At 39.1% G+C, this 26,225-nt stretch overlaps 1 protein-coding gene and 1 long non-coding RNA gene across 39 annotated transcripts in view; both read right to left on the reverse strand.

Annotated features, from left to right (window-relative positions):
- ncor2 (nuclear receptor corepressor 2) overlaps nt 1-26,225 on the reverse strand; it is a 202,475-nt gene that overhangs the window by 9,306 nt on the left and 166,944 nt on the right. For 7 of the 38 annotated variants that reach the window (XR_015497180.1, XM_087263553.1, XM_087263555.1 and 4 more), the window contains 20 exons: nt 25,841-26,075; nt 24,310-24,357; nt 23,796-23,924; nt 21,773-21,885; nt 21,546-21,648; nt 21,367-21,471; nt 21,140-21,243; nt 14,036-14,183; nt 13,829-13,951; nt 13,673-13,747; nt 13,376-13,590; nt 12,804-13,152; nt 12,509-12,718; nt 12,120-12,374; nt 11,816-11,911; nt 11,497-11,730; nt 10,998-11,172; nt 10,488-10,900; nt 4,722-4,852; nt 1,337-1,671 (listed from right to left, as the gene is read on the reverse strand). Coding sequence is in view for 35 of the 38 variants with exons in the window: in XM_087263553.1 (XP_087119679.1) it covers nt 1,337-1,671; nt 4,722-4,852; nt 10,488-10,900; nt 10,998-11,172; nt 11,497-11,730; nt 11,816-11,911; nt 12,120-12,374; nt 12,509-12,718; nt 12,804-13,152; nt 13,376-13,590; nt 13,673-13,747; nt 13,829-13,951; nt 14,036-14,183; nt 21,140-21,243; nt 21,367-21,471; nt 21,546-21,648; nt 21,773-21,885; nt 23,796-23,924; nt 24,310-24,357; nt 25,841-26,075 (3,596 nt within the window). In the remaining 3 variants the exon portion in view is untranslated. 38 annotated transcript variants of the gene reach the window in all.
- LOC147842827 (uncharacterized) lies at nt 14,739-19,676 on the reverse strand. The gene is made up of 3 exons (XR_015498334.1): nt 19,009-19,676; nt 16,858-18,175; nt 14,739-16,811 (listed from the first exon to the last, which is right to left on the reverse strand). It is a non-coding gene; the product is annotated as an uncharacterized LOC147842827 (long non-coding RNA).

Here is a 26,225-nt window from a genome sequence, read left to right on the forward strand (position 1 = left end):
CTCTTTTTTTAAGATGTTGCCATTGTCACTCGTAATGTCTGCGCTCCATTGATAATGCCTTTTTATAGTCACGGTGCGCGCGCCTAACTCTGAGTTGGTCTACTCAAAGTTGATTGACCCAACTCAGATCAGCTGTTCTGAAACCGAAAACTCTGAGTTTTTAATCTCTCGGTAAATCAACTCAGAGTTCAAGTTTAAACTCCGAGTTGTTTGAACCTCCTTACTGAAACAGGCCCCAGATGTGTGCTTTGTGGTCAACAAACACTGGAATCTCAGTGAATACTTGCTTCACAGACATAAGAAAAATACAAAGAAATCTTAAAATCTGCACTTTTAAATGACCCAACTACAATTGCTATCAAAAGTTGGTTGTTTTTGTAATCTACGAGAAGCAGTCCATCCTGTCAAACGCACATCACATGACAGCAACTGCTCAGACGCCCACAAACATCTAAACAAAGATTTCTGGAGAAGATTCACCATCAAGACCAAGTTGTGGAACACATCAGAAGACCAGCGTGATTTGACAATCATTACTTAGAGGATAGAACTGCCATAAATGAGGTTGGTAAAATATGCATATTTTATTTAGACAGTTAGATTTAGATGGTTGTTGTTTAATTTTATTGGTGATTTCAAATATGTAATGTAATCATAAGCTTGGTTAACAGTTTTAGAGAATTTGATGTTTCCCCATTCAGACAGAAAGCCAGAGCATTCTGCCCAAGAGGCATTTCAAAAATGGTCACCGAGTGAAATGGCTCTCCTAAAGGAGACTTTCATATAGCAGGCTTTTTTTAAATCAAGTAACAGAACACACATAAGGCTTGTACATGCAACCAAACTTCATGTCAGTTATATTTTATTGCATTTAAGTGAAACTAATGAGTGTTACATCTAACACTTTTATTATCGCAACTGATAAAGGATTTTCCATTATAAATACTAATCTGGTTTTACTGTGCAGCCATAAATGTACCTTATCAAATACATATAATAATCCCTCCACTTTAGGTGAGTTGATAAAGTTTACCCAGATCAGCTCATTTAATCTGTCAAAAGTGAAAGCCTCGCTTTCCTCACTGAGTCTGAAGGGAAGATGTGAAGAGACACCAGTTTTGGCAACATTTTAAAATGAGATGTTTTTTCAGACTATTTTTCCTTTTAGCTGTGGAGTGAGGGGCTTACTGCCAGAATCCACATTTTTTTTAGCATTTTGGCTTCAGTTTTCAGTTCGCCATGATTAAGTGCCCTAGCAACCTCTGAATTGCAGTTTTCAACAGTTTATGGTTAAACTCTCCAAAAGCCCTGATTGGTGACAATGTGTGCTACATACCCCTGCTCAGCTTGTTCATTGGGGTAGTTGGCTCCTGGCGTCTCAGGCTCTGAAATGGCCCCTGGTGGTGAAACTGGTTCAATCCCATCAGCAGCCAGACTCACTGGAGAGGTTTTATTCTGAGGAGGAGACCTGTCTCTGCCCCTCTCTGCAGAAGTGCCCTCTGGGGTGTAGCGGGAATTGGGCTCTGTGGGGGTTTGGGCTTGAGGGGTGCTAGGTGGACGGGTGAGATCCAGCACAGGAGAACTGTGATACCCATAACCAGGCGGGAGAGATGGTTGACCTCCTATCTGGTTTTGCTGTGACTGGCGTGTGTAATCTTTAGTGATCACCTCCTGTAAAAAAGGGAAAGGTTGATTTAGTGATGTGCATGCAGGAGACAGGTACATGTTTACACTGAGAAATACAGCACAACAGCTTGTCTAGGGCTGCATAATATATGGTTTTGGCATTGATATTGCAATGTGGGCACTGGGCATCTCTGCAATGTGGAGCATTCAGCACACAAAATGATAGTGCCTGTAACTTTAAGAAACTCTAATTGTATTGGTGTCTAAATACAATGAAGGCTATACTGGGTCATTTTACATTTGATTATCCATTTTGCACTGTATACTGCTTGATTTCCACAAATGCAAGAAATACCGCTTATTTAGTTTGTATCTTTGCTGTACTGCATTTATCAACGCTCTTGATTGGTGTAGTTTATTTCAGGCAGATGCTCTTCCCTATAAAATCATCCCGATTAGGGATGCTCATTTCGGTTAATTTTGCCAACCGCCACTCGTTTACCAAATAATAACCGTTAGCAGATTAATATTAAAATATTATTTAATAAATTTTTTTTTGATGTGCCAATTTTTTGACACATTAAATATTGCATTTTAAAATACTGATTTATTTTAACATGCGAACAGCATACAGAACATCTTCATGCACCTGCAGTGTTTTCAGCAGCATAGAAAAACTGAATAAACTAAACAAAAAAATAAAAAATAAAATCCTGCCAGGTTTGTTTGATTCATAGATTAGGCTGTGTAGGCTATTTAAAAACTTATATTATATATGAACTTTTAATAACTGTAATTTTCCAAATGGAAAAAGGTTGGTCTGTTGGTTGAAGCCTACACTAAATTGTCAACAAACTATTTGTGGAGTTTATGACACCCAGGCAGCACAGAGGTGATCAGCATCAGCACTAGACTCTGTCAAACTGTGACCAGAAATATCCTTCTTTGGCAAAATACATCTGTAGGCACGTGTGTGCGCGCGAGTTAACAAATAAGTGTTGCACATTTCGGGGCCGATCACAGCGAACGCGCTTTTCCATTCCAAAAAATACTTGGCGTACACACCGCCTAATATATTGACAAAAAAAAAGAAGCACAGCTCTTTTATGTCACTAGGAAACGACTGAATCAGCTAAGCCATATTGTGCGCATGTATTGCTGTCAATTTTGTTATAATTTAAATTTTTAATAACATTATTATTTTCAAGATTTGTAAGGTCATACAACTCTGGATGACTTGAAACAGTGACCACTAGTCTCTCCTCCATCATTAAAAGTTTGCTGTAGTCGTCTTGACAACACAAACACTGCTGTCACCTTAAAGAAAACCCCACCTCTGTTTTCATTTGATTGAAGAATGAAAAATAAGCGACTGACATAACCCGCTTTTTTTTGCTTGAGCGCACATAGCGCACAACGGCAAAACGCGAGGTGCGCAGGGCACATAAACAATAGTAAAACACTATTATACTAAACATCGCAATATGTATGGCAGAAATTGTATATTGCAATGTCATTTATTTACAATATTGTGCAAAAAGATGGTTACGACAGGTCAGAAATTTGCTTTCCATTTACATTGTTTGATGAAAATAAATGCTGACTTGTTTTGGCGATTTAAAATAGAACCATTTTTGGGGGACAGTAACTTTTGTCATGCACTTTGGTCTTTAAATGTTTGGAGACCTTTTAAATTCACAAAGATCTACATTACATTAATGTTTCAAGTGTAAAAGAATACTTAAAAATAAAACAGTTTTTTTAAACTGAATGCTTTTGACTGAAGCCGTTTATATGACAAAACCTCCTTCTGCATGTCTTCATTTTGCTGCTTATCAAGGGGGCAATTTGTGTGAATGTAGATCTCTGTTATGAGTTCAGACTGCACGATTTTCAGAGTAGTCATGTCACCGCTGTTTTCACACTGCATGACTGTCTGGGGTAGAGTTCTGTCGGTGCCGTGTTTACACTGCAAAATTGATCGGCGACAGGGAATTTTTGCTCACCTAAGCAATGTCTCCTCAACTTTTTTCTTTTTGACTTGGATGTGATATTGCATTTCAAACAGACACGAGTGTTCCTGACAAACTTCCACTAGATTTCCTTCATTTCTTGGGTTCAAATAAACTGAAAAGAAGCCCTTTTAACTTCTCCCCCAACCTCCCGCTGGCCTGCAAATACCCATACTAGTGGATGCTGCTCTCTCATTGGCTGTAGGTAATGGCCAATGTTATTTTCAATCAGAACACATTTCACACAGCATAATTTTAATTGCCGTCAGCTTCAAATATTTTGTATGCCAAATATCTCCTGAGAGTCAGAGACACCTCGACGATTCTCTCAGATTGCGTCTTTGATAGTTCACACTGTGTGATTGTTACTTACGAAACTAGCACTGATTTACTTGTAATTTCAGGCATTAGTCTGAGATTTCTCAAGACCTATCAGCGAGTCAAAACCAGGGCAAAAATCATGCAGTCTGAACTCAACATAAGTCATTGTGCATCTGTTACTTTACTAAATGCCTGAAAAGGTACTACATACAGCCCTCAGATATGCGGTTGGTTCTGATATTCAACACTGTGCTGCAATAAAACCATGAAAACAACAACACTAATGCAATGTGCAAAAATGGCTTTATAAAGGACTTTATTTTCCTTCTCCATGATCGGTTGGACCAATGACAAGTCGGTCTTCTGAACAACTGCTCTTTTAACTGGTCAAAAAATCTGTACTGGCAGGTCACACTTACCAAAAAAAAAAGAAAATCAGAATCGGCCAAGGAAATTCCAATTTTTAAATGTGATCTGATCTACACAGATCATCTTTGAATTTCATACCAGGCACACCCAGGAGTGTCGTAATTCATTAAAGACATGCTCTAGGGCTTTTTTTTTTTTTTACCATAATACACAAACACAAAGTAAGGTTTTCCTCATTGTTTCCTCATTTTTGCTTAATAATAAAAGGCAATTGTGGCCTCCTATAACTGAATTTGTGGGATACTTTTCCAAGCCTCAATTAATTTGTGACCTTGTTTCTGCCATTACAATTCAATGCAATAAGTCACCAAAATGTCTCGATCTGACACTTACACTGATGTGCTGGGCGAGGGTCACCACTCTCTGAGAGCCTTTGACACCAGATGACGACTGCTGACCTGGAGAAAGTCTGTCTTCAGACCCGTACAGCTGTTCAAATGCCTTCTGTTGAGCTGCAGACACAGCTAGAGAAAAAAGACAGAAAAGAAGAGTTGAGTACAGTGTGGCAGAAGCCTCTGGGTTCCTCTGAGGGTGAGAGCAGAGACGGGTGTGTAAGCAGTGCGATCACATACAGGCTCTGGGTTTATATTCAATGACTTGCTCACATGTGTTCAGAGATCAAGCCAACATCATGAAGCATCCGACTGTAGCAGAGTGTAAGCACTGTGCCAATTCAGCAGGAATGCTTTGAACAGAAACACAACAATAAAATAGAAGCAAAATGAGTGTTTAAAATGAGATGTGAAGGTATGAGAAGCGGATGCATTTGCTTGATTACCATGTGAAAGAGCTAAAGACATTTTTCTTTTGCTACAGCTATATGTTTGGACCTCTTACATTGTATGCACACTATATCTAAGCTTATTTTTGCTAACAAAATAAGTTAAAGATCTTTAAAACCTATTTGACCTGACTGAAAATGAAGCAAAGGCACAGATTCATACAGTATGATTCTGTTCTTGATCTTCCTTTTGACAGTTTTGAGAAATGTCCCTACTTAAATGCTAAACAAAAACAAAACTTCACTTGAGAAGTCTTGAAATCAATATAGTGGACTGGAAAAATCGTATTGGTTAAGAACACCCAAGAACAACATCGGTTAAACGCAAGGATGTGAATCCTCAGGAATGAATGATTCAGGTTCCATGTAAATATGCCAGACACTTGATAATTCTTTTAGTATTTTTTAGAAGCTTTGAAGAATGTGATGTTTTTTTCAGGACTCTTTGATGAGTAGAATGTTCAACAGAACATAATTTTTTTTAAAATATGTAAATATTTTGTGACATAAATGTCTTTAGTGTCACATTTGAAAAATTAAATACATCACACAAATATTTAATCTAACTGAGCCTAAAGTTTTGAACAGCAATAACATTAAACAGACTGTTTCACTTCTTGTGGGATTTCAGTCTTTTGAACGATTCATAAAATAGTTGCATAAGAACTATTCATTTTCTAGTTAGCAACTTGCAAGTGCTTGTAAATCTTAGGGTGCTTACACTTTTGTTTCGGTTTGTTTGGCATATGTGAACAGGGTAATCGCGCTCTTTTCCGCGCCAAAGTAATCGCTCCGAGATCGCTTGAATGAGGTGGTCTCGGCTCGATTGAAACGAACCCTGGAGCGGTTCGATCCGAGTGCGGTTATATCACAGTGTTTTATGGATATGTAATAGGCTTACGGCTATATGAAGAGAGAATTATGAGTAGGGCGGGAAGTTTCGCGAGTCTCCGGATGCCCGCAAACGAGTGATGATCTCCCGGTAATCTTGCGTCTCCCTCCCGGTCCTCAAATAGGCATCGTCGCGCACTCTTCTCACCACTCCCCACCGAGTCTCTCCTCAGACACGTCACGCGCACACCCTGTCAATCACCACCAAACCACCACATCTCCTGACAGCTGAGCGGAACGCTGCAAAATAAACCCTGACACTCTGACCAATGTGAGGAGAGTTTACTCGCACGTGACTTGTTTTAGCTCTTTTGGTCCGATTAGAAACTTTGCAGTGTGAAAGCGAACCGCACCAAGAGCAAAGAGCAACAATGTAACAATTGTAATCTCTGTTTCGGAACAACTGAATCGATTCACAGGTGTGAAAGCACCCTTAGTATGGCACTAATCACATGTTCTTATGACAACAACTTCTGCTGAAGATTCAGTAATGACTAGTTCGATCACTGTGCTGTTCAGACTACATGACTTGATTTTAGCCTGTCTATTCTGACCAATCAGACAAATTCACATCTGAGCTGTTTATGAAAATAAACATCTTTAAATCCTTCTCCAGACACAATTAGCAGCTGCTTGATAATCAGTTAACATTTCTAGGATCATGCGAACTGGGAAAAAAAAAGATCATGATAAACCGCTGTGAGTTTACCTGGAAGATCTGTGTTCAGCTGCATGATGCATGTGAAGTTAGATTTATGTAGCCTACAGCATCAGTAGACTTTCGTTTTAAAAAGTATCTCACGACCTACAGCACAAACTCAAATGTACATCACCATATGCTAAAGTGTTCCTCCATATGTTTTCATCGAAGCTGTTCACAATATCCATCAGAATTTGTAATGTTGTCAAATGTGTGAACAAGGCTGGGGTTAGAGCTTCTGCCCGATGGAGTCTTTTTTTTTTTCTAGTTATTTGGTCCATCTCTGAGACTAAATCAGCAACAAGAATGCAAAAATTTTAAATAAAACTAAAGTACTGATTCATTCAAGAAAAATACTGATTAATTTTTTTAATACAAGCGGGGCCGTTTAGCTCATTTTTGAGTAATGATGTCAGAATTTACCAGTATTTTGGAACGGATGTGTGAATGGTCCTTTACAGAAAAAAAATTCAGAACATCCTTACCTGTGTGAACAGCACATATTTGTATATACCGGTAAAGTTGTTTTGGAAATTATTTACAGTGTGAAAGGGGCTTTTGTGACTTTAAATGAGAGGGTGCTCGCTGCAGAGACAGCTTCTCCTCCCAATAATATCCAGCTGCAGGCCCGCAGAACCACACACGTTTTAGGCACACACAATCTAGGACACACAATCTAGGCAAACCATGTATGGTTACGACGGATGTTAATGTTATTAACGTCTTTTTGAACATCGTCATCGATATATTTTGAGATATGTGGTTAATAAATATTGTACACAATAAACAATAGTGTTTACTTTGCTTTATTTCACAAATATCGCGATCGAGATGGGTGAATGGGGAGCATTGTGTCCGATCGCCATTCAATATAATAGACTGAACAGTTTTTAATCAGTCATGATAGCTGATCAGTCATTATTATCTGACAATAATATAGCAGATACTCGTTTGCTGGCCTTGCTGAACGATCTAATTTGGACAGGTTTAATTTATATAATGCATTAATTTTTGATGAAAGAAATAATAGCAAGTTAATATAGGCAATAATATATTATATGTAGTAAAAATATTTTTACATGTAACAAATGTATGACACTATATTATTTTACTCAAGCGATTTAATAGTGTTTATTTATTTGCTTAACTTTCTAATAATCTTTTAATTAATGATTTCCCACATTTAATACTGTAGTAATTTACAGTAAGCAATAAATTGTTTTTAAACCAAAATTTTGCCATAGGAATAAATTAACTATTAATAATAAAAAATATAATAAGTATATATATATATATATATATATATATATATATATATATATATATATATATATATATATATATATATATATATATATATATATATATATATATATACATATATATACATACATATATATATATACATATATATATATATATATATATATATATATATATATATATATATATACATATATATATATATATATACATATATATATATATATACATATATATATATATATATATATACATATATATATTTATACATATATATATATATATATACATATATATATATATATATATATATATATATATATATATATATATATATATATATATATATATATATATATATATATATATAAATATAACCAACAGCTGTGACAGTTTGGTAAAAGATAGTAGTTTATATATAAACTTATTATAATCAGATAATCAGTTAGGATAATCAGTTTATAACTATATATATATATATATATATTGTTTAAATGATTAACTATAGTAGGCTAATTTATTTTAAAGTGACATATTATTGTTTGCTTTTTATATTTTACAACAAAGTGATTTTAACCAAGTATGATAAGATTAAGATCTTGAATTAATTTATTACACTTAATCCTACAAATAGACGGTCTATGATTTCTTTGTGTCTGTGGACACATGAATAAAGTCATAATTGTCTTTAACCAATTAGTTTTATTTACATAATTTGAGTTTAGAAACTGCAGAGATGTTAAAATGATCGTAACGATATAATAATAATAATGACTGAAATGGTAAACCATATTTGTGAAATTCAATAGGTGGCGACCATATATGGTTTGCCTAAATCGTGTGTCCTAGATTGTGTGTGCCTAAAACGTGTGTGCTGCGGGCCTGCAGCTGGATATATCTCCCTCCTCCTAGCTGTTTTAATGCATACACCTACCACGCCTCTAACCCCAACCCCCAGTTACATCACTTGCGGAAGAAGTGCAGCAAGGAGGAGTTGGAGCTCAGCTCTGCCCATGTGGCTCGCAGTGAGTACAACTTGCTTTAAATTGCTGTGGTGTTCATACTCTGTGACACTACATAGATGATCCACAAGAGGGCCGTCACACACTACAGGATATGATAACACAATCTCACACAATAACTCTCCCCAGCCCCTAAACTACAGCTAATAAAACATTGAGGACGAAGCTGTCAGAAAGAGCTGAACATTATTGGCTGCTTGTGTGAAAACATCACTGATGCAGCATTTGAAATCTCTGAAAGCAGAGAGCATTTGAAAGCATCGTCAATTCGCTGGTCTGCAACATAGAGTTTAGTCAGCCAACTGGTCTGGAATATTTAGCATGCTATATTTTGGATTTTCGTCTGAAGTCGTTCACTAGTTCACACACATAAAGATCAAAAATAAAGATGTCTCATTTCTGTTAGCAAGCATGTTAACTAAAGCTTAAAATCCTGTAGTGTGAACTAAGCATATGATGTACTGTAGTATTTGGTCCTGCAGACGATCAACACCCATTGGGAACAAACACTTTAAAAATACTTTAACTCCAGCTCTTTCCCTAGATCTAGTTTAATGGTCTCCTTTATGCAGCTATCAAACTGGCCAAAGTGCCAGTGTGCCCTATCTCAAAAAAAAGGAAATGAAACAGGAAGCAAACATGTAGTACTATGAAACGTTCCCCAAATGAGAAAAAAAGAAGAAAAGGAGGAACACAAGACGCAAGCCGATAAGGATGTTATGAAACAATGACCAACCACATCACCGTTGAATGAATGAGTTCTTAAAGTTCACCTCAGGATCTCTCTCGGGTCTAGATAAAGCTGGACGCCAGACAAATCTTTCTGGATCGTTAGGGCGTGATTTATCAGTCGACTACGATATACGCCTGTGGCCGTTACAAAGCTCAATATGTTTAATGAGCTTCACTGTTTTAAATTGTGGACGTTTGGACTGAAACATGCAGAATCTCCCCTCGAAAGTCAGATTTGACAAAGGGTTCAATGAGATGACGCGAAAAAGGGGAGGAAAACCTTTGGTGGTCTTTAAGCAATGCTTCAGATGCCAAAAAATAAACAAAAAGCAAAGTGTAAAAAGCATATTCAAAGGAAAAAAAACTGAACGAATAATGGAAACTGGGTTGATTCTCATTAATGCCAACCACCACAAGCGTGCACTAGGCCACAGACGTAAGGGGCAGGGGTGCAGGATGGGCAGAGGAATGATGAGGGAGGGAGGGAGGGAGGAAGGGAGGGAGAGGGTTTTGGTGGACTGGTAGAGAACAGGAAGAATGGGCAGGGGAGGGCGTGGATGTGGCGTTAACGGCCCAAAGGTCCCAGAGCATCTTACCATCACAGGTGCCGTTGGTCGCGAGCGCACCAGTCTCTGGCATCGCCGCATCACAAGAAATTTGATGCATGATTATCGCGTTTATGAAGTTGGCCGCTGTCATGGTGGTCTTACCGAGTGCTCGAAGTTCGTGTTCCTGTATGGACATCACTTTGTTTTGAGTCTTTTCCCTACTTGACGCGCTGCTGCCGCTGTCCCCGCCACGGGATTGGATGGAACTGCCGCCACCGCCACTTTCGGGCGCCAACAAGGGGTGCCCTCGACTTGTGGGCAGGTGGGCAACAGGGGCCTGGTTGTATGGAGAGGGATATGTACCACCGGCACCAGGACTGGCGAGCTTGGAGTCAGATTTAGAAGAGGATGAAAGGTCTTGGTGTTTGGGCAGACCTCCTCGCCCATGGCTTTTGCCCCCATCTCTGCTCAAGTCTTTAGCACTTGGGTCCGTTCCAGATGGGTAACCCTCACCGGGTAAACCAGACCTCTGGAGGTGCCCACTGAAGCCCTGGTAGCGAGCAGAGCCTGGTGGTCTGAAGGAAGAAAAGCAGAAACAAATTAGAGCCAGCTTTAACATGTTGATCTCACTAGATGGAGCTTCAGACAGCAGTTTGAGTGGGGAAGACTCACCGCAGCACAGAAGGATTGTTGTGCTCAGAGTTTGACAGGCTCTTGGAGCTGGTGTTGTGCAGGACGCTTGGTCTCTGCTGCAAGCTGTCCTGGGGACGGGGCGAGAGCGGGGACTGGTGACTGTAAGGATGAGAAGGGGGACGAGAACTGCTGCCGCTCATCTGTTCAGGTGCTCCTGCTCAGAAACAAAGTTCAGATTTTTAGCAATACTGAGATGCATTTAAAAGATTCACCGAAGTGCACTAAAGCTAATTCTACAATTGACTGTTTGAAGAAGAAATGCTTTCGGTTCACTTTCAACTTCATATTAAATTAATTTTAACTATACAACAATGTTGTTAACTTAAGCTATTACCAAGAAATTCAGTTACTGAAATATGTAAAATATGAAAAATGTAACATTAAAAGAAATACACATGTTCCAAATAAATTAACTATCAGATATTTAAGAAACTGATTGTACCCATTTAAAATAAAGAGGTGCTGAAAGGGGTCTCACCTGGTCTCCATATAGGTGCGTGCTCCACGTTACCATGGCTGAGAGACTTGTCTCTTTCTCTGTCCCTGTCTCGATCTTTCTCACGCTCCCGGTCTCGATCTCGCTCCCTGTCCCTCTCTCGCTCTCTTTCTCTTTCTCGCTCTCTCTGCTCTCTTTCTCTCTCTCTCTCCCGTTCTCTTTCTCTTTCAGCAGATGATGAACCACCTTGGATCTTGCTCATGTGAGAGGCTCCTACTGTTAAGAAGATAAGCAATAATTAAGGTAAGGGGACTGAACTTGTTTCAAAAAATATGTTTGAAATTAGCATGCTACTCTGTACCTGGTGAGATAGGAGAGGTGTTGTAGGCTCCGCTAGGGAAACCTGGAGAAGTTCCTGGGATGTATGTGATACGATCCATGGGAGATGCAGATGTTCCTGCAAGAAAACATAAAAATGTACCTCTAAAAATTAAATACCATTTGTTTAATTTAAATAAAAATGTTATATAAATGCTCAATCTTTTTGTAAAGTGTCTATTTCTGTTGAATTTTTGCTTGATGACTGACTTGACTGACAGACAAAAACAAATAAGAAGTGAATACCATGTTAATTGTAAGATTTGACGCTTTTCAGAAAGGCTCACCTCTAGGCGTGGGTGAATAGGCTAAGTTTAAGGACTGCTCTCTAGGTGTGAGGCCTCTGAGCAGGTCAGGTCTCTGGGCAGCCATTGCAGCAGCAGCAGGCCACTGGTGCATCTGCTGAGAGGTAATGTAGTCATTGAAAAGCGTTTGTCTATTTTCCAGGGCTGCTGTTTCAGGGAAACAGCCTCTGATCAGGTAGGGTGGATAGGGGTGTGGGTAGCCAGGGCCAGGAGCCAGGTGACGAGGCAGGTAATACGCTGTGGGAAAGCAAAGACAAACTGAGATGATGCATAACATAATACATGAAAATTTTAATGTTTCCAAGTATAATTAATGATCATGGAAAATTGCACACTGACATTTTCTGCTAATCTGCAAATATGTGGAATACCTGAGTCAATCGGGATGCCCCTGGGCAGAGCTGCGGCATCAAACGTTAAATGAGACATCTGGCTACGGTACATGTCCGGTCCCAACCCAAGGATCCTCTCGAAGGCTAAATTTGCAGTGTGCTCACCCACTGCCAATGGAGACTTAGTGGAGCCCATCTCTCTTGGGGTGGGGGTGGCCTTTCTCTCCTGCTGTTGGGGTTTACTAGAGCCTAAATATACACAGAGAAACAATGTTCAAACCTCAAAGAAAGGACATTAGCTACTGAATTTTCTCTGACTGGATGATCATGATACCTTCATGAGCACGCTGTGAGTTTTCTCTGCCAGACAGTGGAGAGGCTCTGTGTGAGGGCGGAGGGTAGCTGGATCTTTTATGATCTTCATACCCCACTGGACTGTGGTGAGGCCTGCTGCTCTGCTCTCCACTCAGTGCCAATGGAGAGACACGGGACAGAGAGCTGGGGGCACTGACTACAGCACTGGGTCGAGATTTGCCCCCTGCCTCCTCATAACGAGCCCTGTCGGAACCCCTGGGATCTAGATGAGAGGGCAGTCCGGAATATGGCCGTGGAGAGCTGGCAATGATGGAGCGCACATCATGCCGCTTGGATGAGCCGGGGGGCTCTTGTTTCAGAGGTGTACCCTGTAGATGGCACATTCAGTGAGTATTCAGGTCTCAATATTGTAAACAAATAAAACCACAAATATGAGTATTTAAAGCCTTGTATGACTTTCATCAGTTCCAAGGGTTTAATCTGTACCAACTCTAAGTTTCCAATTCAGAATTATTCTATCCAACCATAATATTAAAATGCGCTAAATTTGAAGCAGTTCAAGTAATTTAACTAAATTCAAGATAAAATCACCTGTGTGATTGAACCCTCCTTGGGCTTGCCAATTACAACCCCCTCAGGTGGAATCAGATGGATGGAGCGCCCTCCCTCTTTGACTGTGGGTACCATACTCTCGTGTGAGCGTGATTTCAGAGCATCAGTGGAATGACCAGGTCCACGGGGTGATGGGGAGCCCTCTCTTTTCATCTGCTTAACCTCCCGACGCTGACAATCATCCCGTGGGATTCCTGAGAGAAATAATCAAGGAAATGAATCCTTGTGGAAGCTAAAAGTGATCGGTCAAGGTTATGTTTGGAAGATCGTCCTGACCTTGTGATATGGATCCACGGATGAGTTGCGGATGAGGACTATCTCGATCTGGAGGCATTGCTCGAATGATCAGGCCTGCACAAGAGAGAAACGGCAGGTGAAGGATAAACAGTGAAACTACATGTCTGCGACTTCTAAAAGGGATGTTATGCTCACCTTCAGATAGGGGGTCTCTGATGGGTGGCACACGAGATGAGATGCCAACCTCCATCATATCATAGGACCTCTTCATGCCAGCCCCCACATCCCCACAACCCTCTTCTTTAGAATTTGGACGCCCTGTTCAAACATTCACAAATCAGTAAGTTCTGCAATTTTTAGACATTTGCCTTAGGTTATAGGCACTTAGATTTGTACACTCACGTTCAAAGGAAAGGATGTGTCCGCTGATGCCCTCATAGACTACATGCCCCTTAGAAGGAGTGTCCTCTCTGCTTCTCTCTCGGCTGGGACTGTCCTCATTGATGAGACGGGTTATTGTGCCCTTATATAAGACATCTGCAGGAGTGCCCTGAAAGACACGACAGAGAAAGCTTCATGTCTGAGAACTGTGATAAATTGTTAACTGAGAACTAAAGAGTGGGACTTTTGCTGCTTTGACGGCTGTGATCTGATGTGATTTATAGACTTTTGGTAGCTAGCGATTATTTCCCAGCTCTCATAAAAAGCCATTCAAGATTTCGTTAAGACAAGGAGAAGTCTGAAATAGGTTAACCTTTGTATTGTGAAGAAAAAAGAACTCAAATGAGCAAGTACTTTTTCTCACTGATATTTCAAAACCATCATATTTTTAGGTTACAGTTGTGAAAATAATAACCATGCTAAACTATAAGAGGCTGCCAGCTTTTTTGGTGCAAGAAATCATCCCAGGGATAAATATAAACATCTGGGGCCTCATGTATCAACGCTGCGTACGCATAAAAACTTTGCGTACGCCAGGTTTCACGCTCAGAATCGCTCACGTTTTGATTTACTAACAATGAACTGAACGTGGGAATGTGCGCAGCTTCACGGCAGCTTTCTGGCTGGTGTACGCACATTTTTTGTGCGTGTCTGTTTTATTTCCATTGGCGACTCCTAGAGGCAGTTGTGTTAAATTGCACTCTACAAAGTGTCTGAGCCTTGCAATGGCAGCTGTATGAGACGGGTTCAGCAGGTATATAGGGTTTCCATACCATACAGTTGACCAGCTAAACATTAAAGCACAATTTGCAGCAGTCGCCTGTTTTCCCAATGTAATCTGAGCGATCTACCGCACGCACATTGCTATAAAGACACTGTCTGAAGATTTGCATGCGTGAATCAGAAACATTTCCATTCAATAAATGTGCAAATAAAATATGATGCACAAACTTATTGATGATTCCTACTTGTCTTTCTCGTGATAAATAGTAGGCAAACTCTGATATGTAGCGGGGGAAAAAAGAAGAAAGAGTTCATCAGACGCTGGATTCGAGCCGAATTCATGCTCAAACGTGTCAATACATGATCACATGCGTCTTACGAGTAGCGCCACTGAGACTGTTAAGGGTGCTGCAACATTTTACAGATATAAACCAGACTATTTCTTTTTTTAATGCACTCAGTGCGATGTTCAGACTTAACTGTGTTGACCGCATCAGCTAAACTCTCCCACTCTATTTTTTTCTTTTGTTGTTTATTCCGGAGAACAAACTTGCAAATAACACCGCTTTTCTCAGGTCTACCTCTGAAAGCAGCACCTCCAATTCACATTCTGTTCAAAGTTTCTCTTTTTGCTTGCTTTTGCCATTGCTTTATCGTTGGGTTTTGCCATTAGCATAGTCATTAGCATATTCATACGGGGGAGGAGGCAGGGAGAGGTTTTGTGCTTGTGCATGTTGCGCTCAGTTTCACGTTCATTCGGATGTACAAAAGAATATGCGTGGGATTCGGCGTACGCAGTGTTTCATACATCTGAATTTTTTTCTGCGTACACACATTTACAGCTTTGTGCGTACGCAATGTTTTAGTAAGATTTCAAGTCTTCGTACATGAGGCCCCTGATCTTTAATTGGCGGAGCAGATAATGTCTCTACACAGAACACATCATAGAGCTGCCTATGACAGTATCCTCTACCTGATATCAGGTGAACAGTTACTACCAACGGCTCCTTATCGTTCATTATCTCTTCCAAATGTCATCCAGTCAAGCACACGGCTTATCTCTGTGTCTTGACCTCAGTCTGCTTAAGTGCTCGCCCAAACTTACTGGGATTTGCTTGAGCATGCAATGTGTCGTAGTAGGTCAGTTGGCACTTTGAGTGTGTGTTTGAGTACCGTCAGGCTGTGATGAGACATAAACATTAATAAAAGAAGAAAGGAGGACGGAACGCTGTGTACCTGTTGTTATGGCAACTGACGGCCTGTTATGTCATAAAGTGACGCAGTATTTGCTGAAGAACCATTAATCTGAGCTGACTGCTCATTGTAATGTGTGGACTCAACAATAAGAACATCATGTAACAGAAAAACCCACTAACACAAAATAGTTCACTGCGCATTTTACACAGTACAGGAAAAAGGGAGAGCTTGTCAATGCCTTTTGTTTCATACACAAGACCCAAAGCATATATGTTAAGTAAGGGATAATCTTCATCTAGGTGGTTGTTCTCGCAGAATAAAACCGGACAGGCTTATCATCTGCCTGACATGCAGCAGAGGGCTGTTGTGTAAGACTGAAGGGCTATATTCTGCAAAAACACCTGTCTAGATGTGCATTATCCTACTTATTACATGGCTACTTGCCACACAACTAAACAGTTAGAAACAAAACGTTGATCTAAGCTGTAATAATTTATTAACTCCAATTAAAAGCTGACAGAAATAAAAGTAGCTGAATGCAGCCTACTGTAACTTACTTCAGTGCTTCCCACACATAGACTTTACTTGGGTGCGACACTAGGTACATTAACGACCACCTACTGTAGGTATATACTGTAGGACATTTATTTTTTTATTATTATCATCCTTTTACACTTTTTTGTATCTGCCCAACAGCAAAACATCCGCGATTGATTACCTAGTGAACAATAAACACTATTTATTCTTGTAATTATTATACTAATTAGAGATTTTTATTCCATAGACGTTTTTATTCCTTTATGTCATTTATTTAGTTCTGTTTTGCTGTATATATTTTTAATTTGATGATGTTGCTATATTACATATTTTATAGATATTTAACATGCTTTGGCAATACTGTCTAAATGTCCGCAGCAAATTTTACCTGTTGGTGGGTGCACATGGTTACTGAATATAATAAAAGTAAAACAAATTGTGGATTTCTTTTTTAAAGAGTCCATATTATGGGTTTTTGGAAAATGCCCTTCCATGTAGTGTGTAACACAGCTCTAAGTGAAGTGAAAGGAGGGTTGTGTGTGTGTGTGTTTGTGTGTGTGTGTGTGTGTGCGCAAGGATGAGGACAATGTGTGTGTGCGTGTGTGTGTCTGTGAAAAGAGCAGAGTGAGACAAGCTAGGAGATCTCCTCGACAGTTTTTGCTCAATAAAATAGTCAGTCGTCTGTATTTTCAAGTCCATCGTCTGTATTTACATTGACCCACTGGCAGCTAAAATCCACGCCTTACACTATCGAGCGTGTATGAACTGTGACTACTTCTATATTGCTGATTAGCTGCTAGGCATTTTACTCTGTCTATCACTGAAGGCAGTCGACCAATCGCAACAGACTGTCATCGGTCCAATCAGCACAGATTAGCTTCGCACTAAGGAGGGTTTTGGGAACAAATGAATCACTGGACGATTCATACGGGAGTCGCTGGGATAATTATGTAAAAATAAATGCAGATTATAAGACCATGAAAGTGTTTTTTGACCTTGCATGCATATTAGACTGTTGCTAAAGACCCTTACAACCAAAATATGACCCTATTTCATGTATAATATGGGCTCTTTAAGGGTCATAAACCTTCCCTCTTTCGGTTCAAGTCTACCTCAGAATTTTTTCAAAAAAACTCTTCATGATGGGTGTGGAGCGCTGCGAGCAGAGGGAGGAGTGAGTGTGGCCGGCAGAGCAGGGGAAAAAGAGGAGAGCGAACAACTGTTGTGATTTGGCTCACAAAACGAGACCCATGATTTTATAGTTTACAATGTTAAAACTGCAAAGAAATAAACAATAAGTAATTTAATGCCCTGCTACATACGGTATTCGTAATTTCATATACACATAACTACAATTATAAAGATAATCGTGTTTATATAAACACTATAAATGAGGAGGACTTCCCTCCTCCTGAATCCCCGATTCTGAATGCAGACACAATGGATAGCAGTGCGGCAGGTTTCTTGCCTTGTCTATTTAAACCATTAGCCCTGCCGGTTATCTGGAGGATTTTAAACATAGGTGAGCACCGCAGCACAGATATAGGCAATGTGTCTAAATGGGAACTGATAAAAGATAAAGTCCGCCATTCTCCAATTCTCGCATAGTTCTCCCGACAATAATGCTTGCTTTACACCAGGGGTCTCAAACTCGCAGCCCGCGGGCCATTTGCGGCCCTCAGTGCAATATTTTGTGGCCCGCGCTGACTGCTGTACACTGACAGATTCAGCAGAGCAGTGAGAGAGAGCGCTCCCCGCTCCGCTGATTCTATCCGTACACAGTGCGCTTGTCACTCAATGCGCGTTGTCGCGCGCGTTCTGATCAGCGGTGTTATCGCGCGCCTACTGAAGGGCGGGACCGAGGGTGTGTCACGTCGCGGGGGCACTTTTGATCATTTTGGAAGGGCACTTTCTATGCAAGACTAAAAAGGGCATGTGCTCTGCACAGGTTGAGCCCTATGTGTGCACGTGCCTGCCCTGCATGTATAGGTAGATACAGACTGGTACAGACTGATGTGACTGGAGTGGGGTGGGGGTGTTTTATTTATACATATATACGCCTTTTTTTTTAGGTGAGGGAATGGAAGTTTTGAGTGAGTTCCCCTACTTTTTCCCTAGGACTTCAATAAGTCAAAGTACAGGTCTAGACTTAATGATGATCATCTTCAAGCCATACTGAGGGTCTCAACTGCTTCCGCTCTAAAGCCAAATGTGGTTCAAATTTGTGAGAAGAAGCGCTGTCAAGTCTCTGGCAGCAAGAAGTAGGCAAAAGATGCCATGTTCAGAAGAACTGTTCATAATCTTCACTCAATGTTCTATTAATGTTCAGGACACTTCATGTTCATAAGAAATAATTAAAACTGTTAATAATGACATTTGAGGACTTTTTTTTGTGAAACCCCTTATGCGGCCCAGCCTCACCCAGACTTTGCCTCCTGCAGCCCCCAGGTAAATTGAGTTTGAGACCCCTGCTTTACACAAACAAACAAACACATATGACTCTTCATGAACGCTATATATTGCAAGCCATATGCAGAGTCTGTGAACATATAGGATAACAAAACTGAGCTATGACTAATAATGAGAAACCGATGCGTCATCACTCCACTAGCAGATTCGCGTTACATCACAGTTTTTGATCAATCTCCAAAAATTATTATAAACGGAAGATGAAATTAGCTGACTAAAGCTCAAAATTATCCAGGTTTCTCAACAATTAAAGCTGAAAGGTGCTAACGTTTTCTTAACTGATGCTCAACACACAAATCTGTTAAAGTCTCAAAAAAGTACTCGAGGGTTTCTTGAACCTTTCATTTAAATACTTTAACATTTTTTATTTTTTTTTGTCGCATGTAGTTAACCATGTGCCGTGGTAAAAGTTGTTTAAATAAGGCTACCACCGCAAGAACATTTCAAAATGTGTCGGAAGCACTGTATTTGTATTAAAACTTTTCAGTCACAATATGGTGCCAAAGTCAAAAATAGTCAGAAACAAGGATAAGCATATAAACATGAATGTGTTTATTAAAACTCGAGGTGATTCGAAGTACCCAGATGAGTCTGTGTTATTCGTTTCAGCAGTTGTTATCTGTGAATAACATTCCTGAATGTTGCTACTTACTAGGGCTGCACAATATATAGTTTCACCATCGATATTGCAATGTGCACATCAGCTATAGTCACATCGCAGGATATGTTGAGTTCAACATCAACAGTTCAGAACACAGGAGAATAGTGTATATTTCAGAGTTTAAACATAATGGAGTGAAAGTTTTTCATTTGCACGTTTTTACAGCCTGAAGTTTTCAGCCACAAGATATTTTACCCCTTTGTAACTTTATTAATGTATATTTTATTAAATTATTTATACAGTAAAGACTTTTACAGTGTTATTTTACATTGATTAGTCCAAGGATGACTAAATACTAGGGATGTAACGGTATCAGAATTTCACGGTATGGTAATACCTCGGTATGAATGTCACGGTACGGTATTTATTGAATCATTTACAGGAAAAAACAAAACTTATGAAAATACTCCAAAAAAGTGCCAAAAGTGTCAATGAAATACAAATTAGCCATCTATCTGTAAGCTTTGAAACAGGAACTTCAATTTTAATAACAAAAAAATATTAAACCATGTAAAAAAATTAAGTTTCAATTTAGTATTGTTGAAAACTCATCACATTCAACATTTAATCACTCACTCACTTAGATAGAGATGGGTTTAAAGGAAAATTATCATATAAATATAATCTGGTAAAAGCTGGTATCTCTGGGTATTTACAATGTCCCCTGCAACAGAAAAAAACCCTCTCATTTGGGACTGAGGTTTCTGGGACAAGAGAGATATGACTTGGCCCAGGTTAACAGCAGTTGGTAACGTTGTGCATTGTCTTTCCCCCACTTGAGAGGACAAGCCATGAGTGAGATAGAGATCTCATGTCTGCATCAATCTGAACAGTGTGCTGACAACACCGCTATTCAGTACGCGCGCGACAACACAGCTGATAAGAACTCGCGCGACAACACCGCTATTCAGTACGCGCGCGGCGACAACACCCGCTTTTTTGATGGGAATTGTAGTTTTCGCTACCTTCCGTTCGCTTCATTCGCCTGAGCAAATTTTCTCAGAAGATCTATAGTTTTACCGAGTCATGCGACTACGGTAATATCGAAAAAAATTAATATTGCGGTATGACGGTATTTACAATATCGTTACATCCCTACTAAATACTACAGTATTTGACTGCCCTGAAAAACATAAACACTATTTAATCACATGTTTATCTTTGCTCTTTTGAATTTATCTATGCTTGAAATTTGTTTATTATATTTTAAGCATAATTAACTTACCTAAAGAATTATCCCAATCAGACTAATCTAATAAATTCCTTTCAAATAGTAGTTTTCAAGTTATCTGGTGAAATTGTATAGACTGTATATCACAATATTTATTACAGAAAAGCTAAATATTGCAATGTCTGATTTGTCCAATATCCTGCAGCCCTACTACTTACAAAAATAAAATATATTTATTGTGAATAAACATTTTCATCAGTCATTAAAAGCAATTGCAAACACCCTTTACACTGTGTGAGATTCTCACCTGAGTGATAGAACCACCTCGATATGATATGGGAGAATCCTGGTGCACACGTGTGCCAGGGATGCCCTTTGTAATGCTGCCACCCTGAACAGCTGGCATGGGTCCTAAGAGACACAAGAGTTAATGATGTTTGAAATCTATTTGTGCATGAACTTTAGTCCTCCACTTTAATCTCTTTGGGCTAAGATTAAATTGAGATGAGGGATGATGATTTGGCCCAAACTCACCCCGTGATGTAGAACTGTCCTGTGTGGAAAGATTCTCAGCCTGAGAGGAGGAGGAGGAAGCCGCACGAGGAGACAACTGCTCTTGTTTAACAACTGGAAACCCGCCTGAGGAGACAGAAAGAGATGTTGGATATGGAAAACAGATAGCTGACTTGTGATGGCTCGGGTCTCGCGCTTACCCATTTTCCTCTGGTCCACCCAGGAGAGAGCCAGTGATCCTGGAGCTGGGACTTTCCCATGCTCAGAGCCATGGGATGGATTGTGCAGTTGCACTGGAGTACCCTGCAATTTAATACAACATGAACAACAGCTTAATTATGCACATTAAAACCCTACAGTATTGATGAACGGTCACAGTAACGCTAACTCATAAGACTGGCATATCAAGATAAAGTGTCGCTCTCACCTGTGTGATGGAGCCACCAGGTTTGGCAGAGGAGATGAGGGGAGGGGGTTCTGGAATATGGAGAGGCCGCACTGCAGCCATTCTGTCCTGTGGCTGTAAAGTGGAAGCTAACGCTAAAAGAGATAAATAAACTATTAGAAATGTATGTATAGGATTGTTGACATGGCATTGTATTTTCACTGTCACAGATGACAGATATCTACACTACTGGTCAAAAGTTTGGGGTCAGTTTTTTTTTTTCAGAAAATAAATCTGTTCATCAAGTTGGCATTTGTTAAAAAAATGTATATATCAGTAATTATTAATAATAAATGTAATTATTAAACAAATTTTAAATAACTGCTTTCTTACTGTATGTAGTTTCAAATGATAAGATTACTCCAGTCATTATTGCTTTCATTACTATTACCTCTAATAACAACAGTAATAATAACAATAATAATAATAATAATAATAATAATAATAATAATAATAATAATAATAATAATAATGATAATGATAATAATAATAATAATAATAATAATAATAATAATAATAAATAATAATAACAATAATAATATTTCCCAGTGATGGGTTGTGGCTGGAAGGGCATCCGCTGCGTAAAAACGTGCTGGGTAAGTTGGTGGTTCATTCCGCTGTGATGACCCCAGATTAATAAAAGGAATAAGCCGAAAAAAATGGAATGAATGAATAATTACAATAATAATAATTAATATTAGTGTGATTTCTAAAGGATCATGCCACTGAAGACTGGAGTATTGAAGCTGAAAATTCATCATTAAAATCACTGGAATAAATGATTTAATTAAATAATAAACTACGTTTGAACAGTTATTTTATAGTGCAATAACATTTCACAATTCTACAATTTGTACTGTATTTTTGATGAAATAAATGCCGCCCCGGATAAGCTTATTTTAAAACATTTTAAAATCCTACTGACCCTAAACCTTTAATCGCTAGTGTATATAATTAGTATTGACATCATTTAAAATGCAGCAAATGGTTAAACATTTCTTTGTCTTTTATGGATCTTGTTTTAAAAACTGTAAAAGCTTACTTTTTTAAACCAAATGTCTAAACTGTCTTATGGTATGTCTCAAGCATAGTTCAATAAATTACATTTCTTAACTTAAAAAAGACAATCATAAAATCATTAATAAACACCTCAGGCCTAATCTGTGGCTATTTTCGAAAAAGGAAATATTTTTTTTCTTCTTTCAAATGTTTTTAATGTAGTAATAGTCACATTACTTTTTGCGGTTGGGTCTGATTTAGTTTGGATAATTTTTCCACCACCAACGAACAGCTCCATGGTTCGTTTGGTTGACTGCTACATTCACACCTGCCCAAACGAACCGCAGCAAGAGGGAAAACAAATTCTAGTGCGATTCAACCGAACTAAATAGGGCAGGTGTGAAAACCACCTAAATTATAATATAATAAGTATGAATTCGCCTGGACAAAGCGGGCTTATGTGACTCCACGCTAAGGAAGGTAAGTGAAAAAATTGACCTGGAAAAATTAGATCCGATTATAGGTTCTGAATGTTGATTTCAATTACTTTTCAATTAATCGCCCAGCCCTAAATCATGATGAAAAAAAAATTGGTTATTTCATATAAAGTAAATAGCGCTATATGAGGATAAGTGTCCAACAAAGAAGATAAGAAGCTCTCCCACAATTTGTACATTATTAAGAGTTGGTTTCATTAATATATTGCACTGTCACACCAGAGAACTCATTTAAGGTGCATAAGGTCGGTAAAAATGTGTTAAAAAACAAAACAAAACAGTGAATGACTTTATAAAGTTAGTGATCCTTTATAATTTCTCAAACATAAAGCTTCAAACTGCATAAATATATTTATTTTTCCTTGTATAGTTAATCCAAACAGCCTATTCAACATAATTTCTGAATAAAACGTGACATGCACAACTTATATTAATGTGTACTATCATCAATATTGATGGGTGTGACTATGTATCACTTTAATTCAATTGACAAGGCAGTGCTCTCTTACAGGGATTGTAGTGTAGCAGCTGTTCTTGGCTGAATTTGGCCATGTCTCTGGGCGAGAGGTACGATGACATCACTGGCCGGCCTAGACCTAAAGCCCGAATGTCATCAGCCCCGGGATTCTTCTTGCCATCTGCAAGAGGAGAGAACGCCCGGGATTTATCTGCGCACATGAACAAAACACACAGAAGTGACTGTCAACCAGATGATGACTGGGTTGCAGTCTGTCACACCTTGTTTTTTTTTGTTTGTTTTTTTGCCAAAGGTAAAGATGTCAAAGCTCAAATCAACACAACCCCTGTATGAAAAGTAGTATGTGAAAACACGCAGACAGCAGTTATTCAGACTCCAAGAGTCTACAAATCACCAGGCTCATCGGCACTCTGTAAGCTGAAATCTGTGAGCGTAGCGGCATGCAAACACATCTGCAGATCATTCACACTCCCAGAAATCAACACGCTTGATTAGAGGCTGCTCCAATAGTGTGCGGGTATGCGTGTGTAAATGTGTAAACCTACGTAATCCATGTAGCAGAGCCTGAAGCCATCTCTCGTTCCCCTCCAGCTCTGCAGGGACAGACACACTGCAGCTCATCACATGGCCATGACCAAACACTCTCTTTTCTCTCCATGTGCTCAAAAGGAGCAGTTTTGGGATTTATCTTTGTGCTGAGAGCCCAGACAATCAACCCACAACAACCTTTGCTAAACAACGGGACATTTTTGTTTTGGAGGATTCACATTCAATTGTGTGCAATAAAACCAGGAGAAAAATCGAGACCCTCTCTCTTTATAGAAAAAGATGATCTGTTACTCTTTCACTTCCAAAGGGTCTCCAGATTATTCAACAATTAATACATCATATACTAGGGCTGCTCGATTATGGGAAAAATCATAATCACGATTATTTTGGTCATAATTGTAATCACGAATATTCAATACGATTATTAGTTGAAGTCAAAATTATCCGTCCTTCTGTAAATTAATTTTTTTGTATAAATATTTCCCAATTGATGTTTAACAGAGGGGTTTTTTACAGTATTTCCTATAATATTTTTTTTCTTCTGGAGAAAGGCTTATTTGTTTTGTTTCAGCTAAAATAAAAGCAGGTTTGAATATTTTGAAACCTATTTTAATAGCTCAATATTATTAGCCCCTTTAAGCAATATATATGTTTGATTGTCTGCAGGAGAAACTACTGTTAAACAATGACTTGTCTATTTACCCCAGTTAAGCCTTTGAATGTCACTTTAAGCTGAATACTAGTATCTTGAAAAACATCTAGTAAAATATAATGTACCGTCATCATAGCAAAGATAAAAGAAATCACTTATTAGAAATGAGTTATTAAATCTGTTATGTTTAAACTGTGCTGTAAGCATCTTCACTGTATTTTTGATTTTATTATTGATTAATAATAAATACAGTCGGCAGCAGCAGGAATACCGCACGCTGTCACTTTAAGAATAGTGCAGCTTTGATATGGTTTCTCTTTCAAGTGTCTTTTGATTCTCAACTTGTTTGTTTATTACACAAATGGGGGTTAATATGAATAATCACTAAACACTGTGATGCAGCAGGCGCTGTCTGACATCTCATAATAAAAGTGTGCTCTTTCTTTCATTCCTGTATGTAATCTCTGACACAAATGTGCATGTATTTGATCATTTAAGTGTTCACATTAAGATCGCGTTAGATGTGTGTGCGCTCTGCTGTCCGAGGCTAAGCAAGACCCTGTTTACAACAGCAATTAAGATGCATTTTGGTCCATCAGATCACAAGCAGATGTGGGAACACATTCCTACCTAGACCTGGTGTTTTAATCTTTTTATAAGATGCACCTTAAAACCAACTTGAACTGGGGTTTGCTGGTTGTTCACTAACTGACTGTCTAGGTTGGATCCAGTCAGCTTCATTCACAGCACAGCACAGCACAGCACATACACACACATCAGAACTTGCTGGTGTGGAAATCCAGGGTGCTTGAGAAAGCTGGGGAGAAAATGTACTGAAAGAACACAAAAAAGGTAAAGAACAGAGAGCAGCTTACCTTCTCTCTCTCTGTCAGAGATACCAGGGCTGCGAGTCCTGACCCGAGGGCTGCCGGAGTCCCCTGCCGCAGGGTAATGCTGTGATTTGGTTGGCTGTTGTTGCTGCTGCTGTTTGGCCTCCTGGGAGGATTCATGTGCCATGGTAATCTGCTGCTGGTACAATGCAAGAGCGTCCGGCATAGCCTGCTTTCCTGGCAAACCAGGCCGGTTATCACGTCCTGACACCTCTGGCAACTACACAAACCCACAGATATTGCTTATTATACGTTACTGCATCTCTAGACTCTGCAATCTTTTCTACTCATTGACTGAGGTTAAAGTACTATTATCGTAAAAACAGCATTATGACTAATTATGTTTCTCACAACATTGAGAGCAATAACA

This window comes from Danio rerio, chromosome 8 (genome assembly GCF_052040795.2).
Source record: "Danio rerio strain M-AB ecotype USA chromosome 8, GRCz13ab, whole genome shotgun sequence".
Taxonomy (NCBI): domain Eukaryota; kingdom Metazoa; phylum Chordata; class Actinopteri; order Cypriniformes; family Danionidae; genus Danio; species Danio rerio.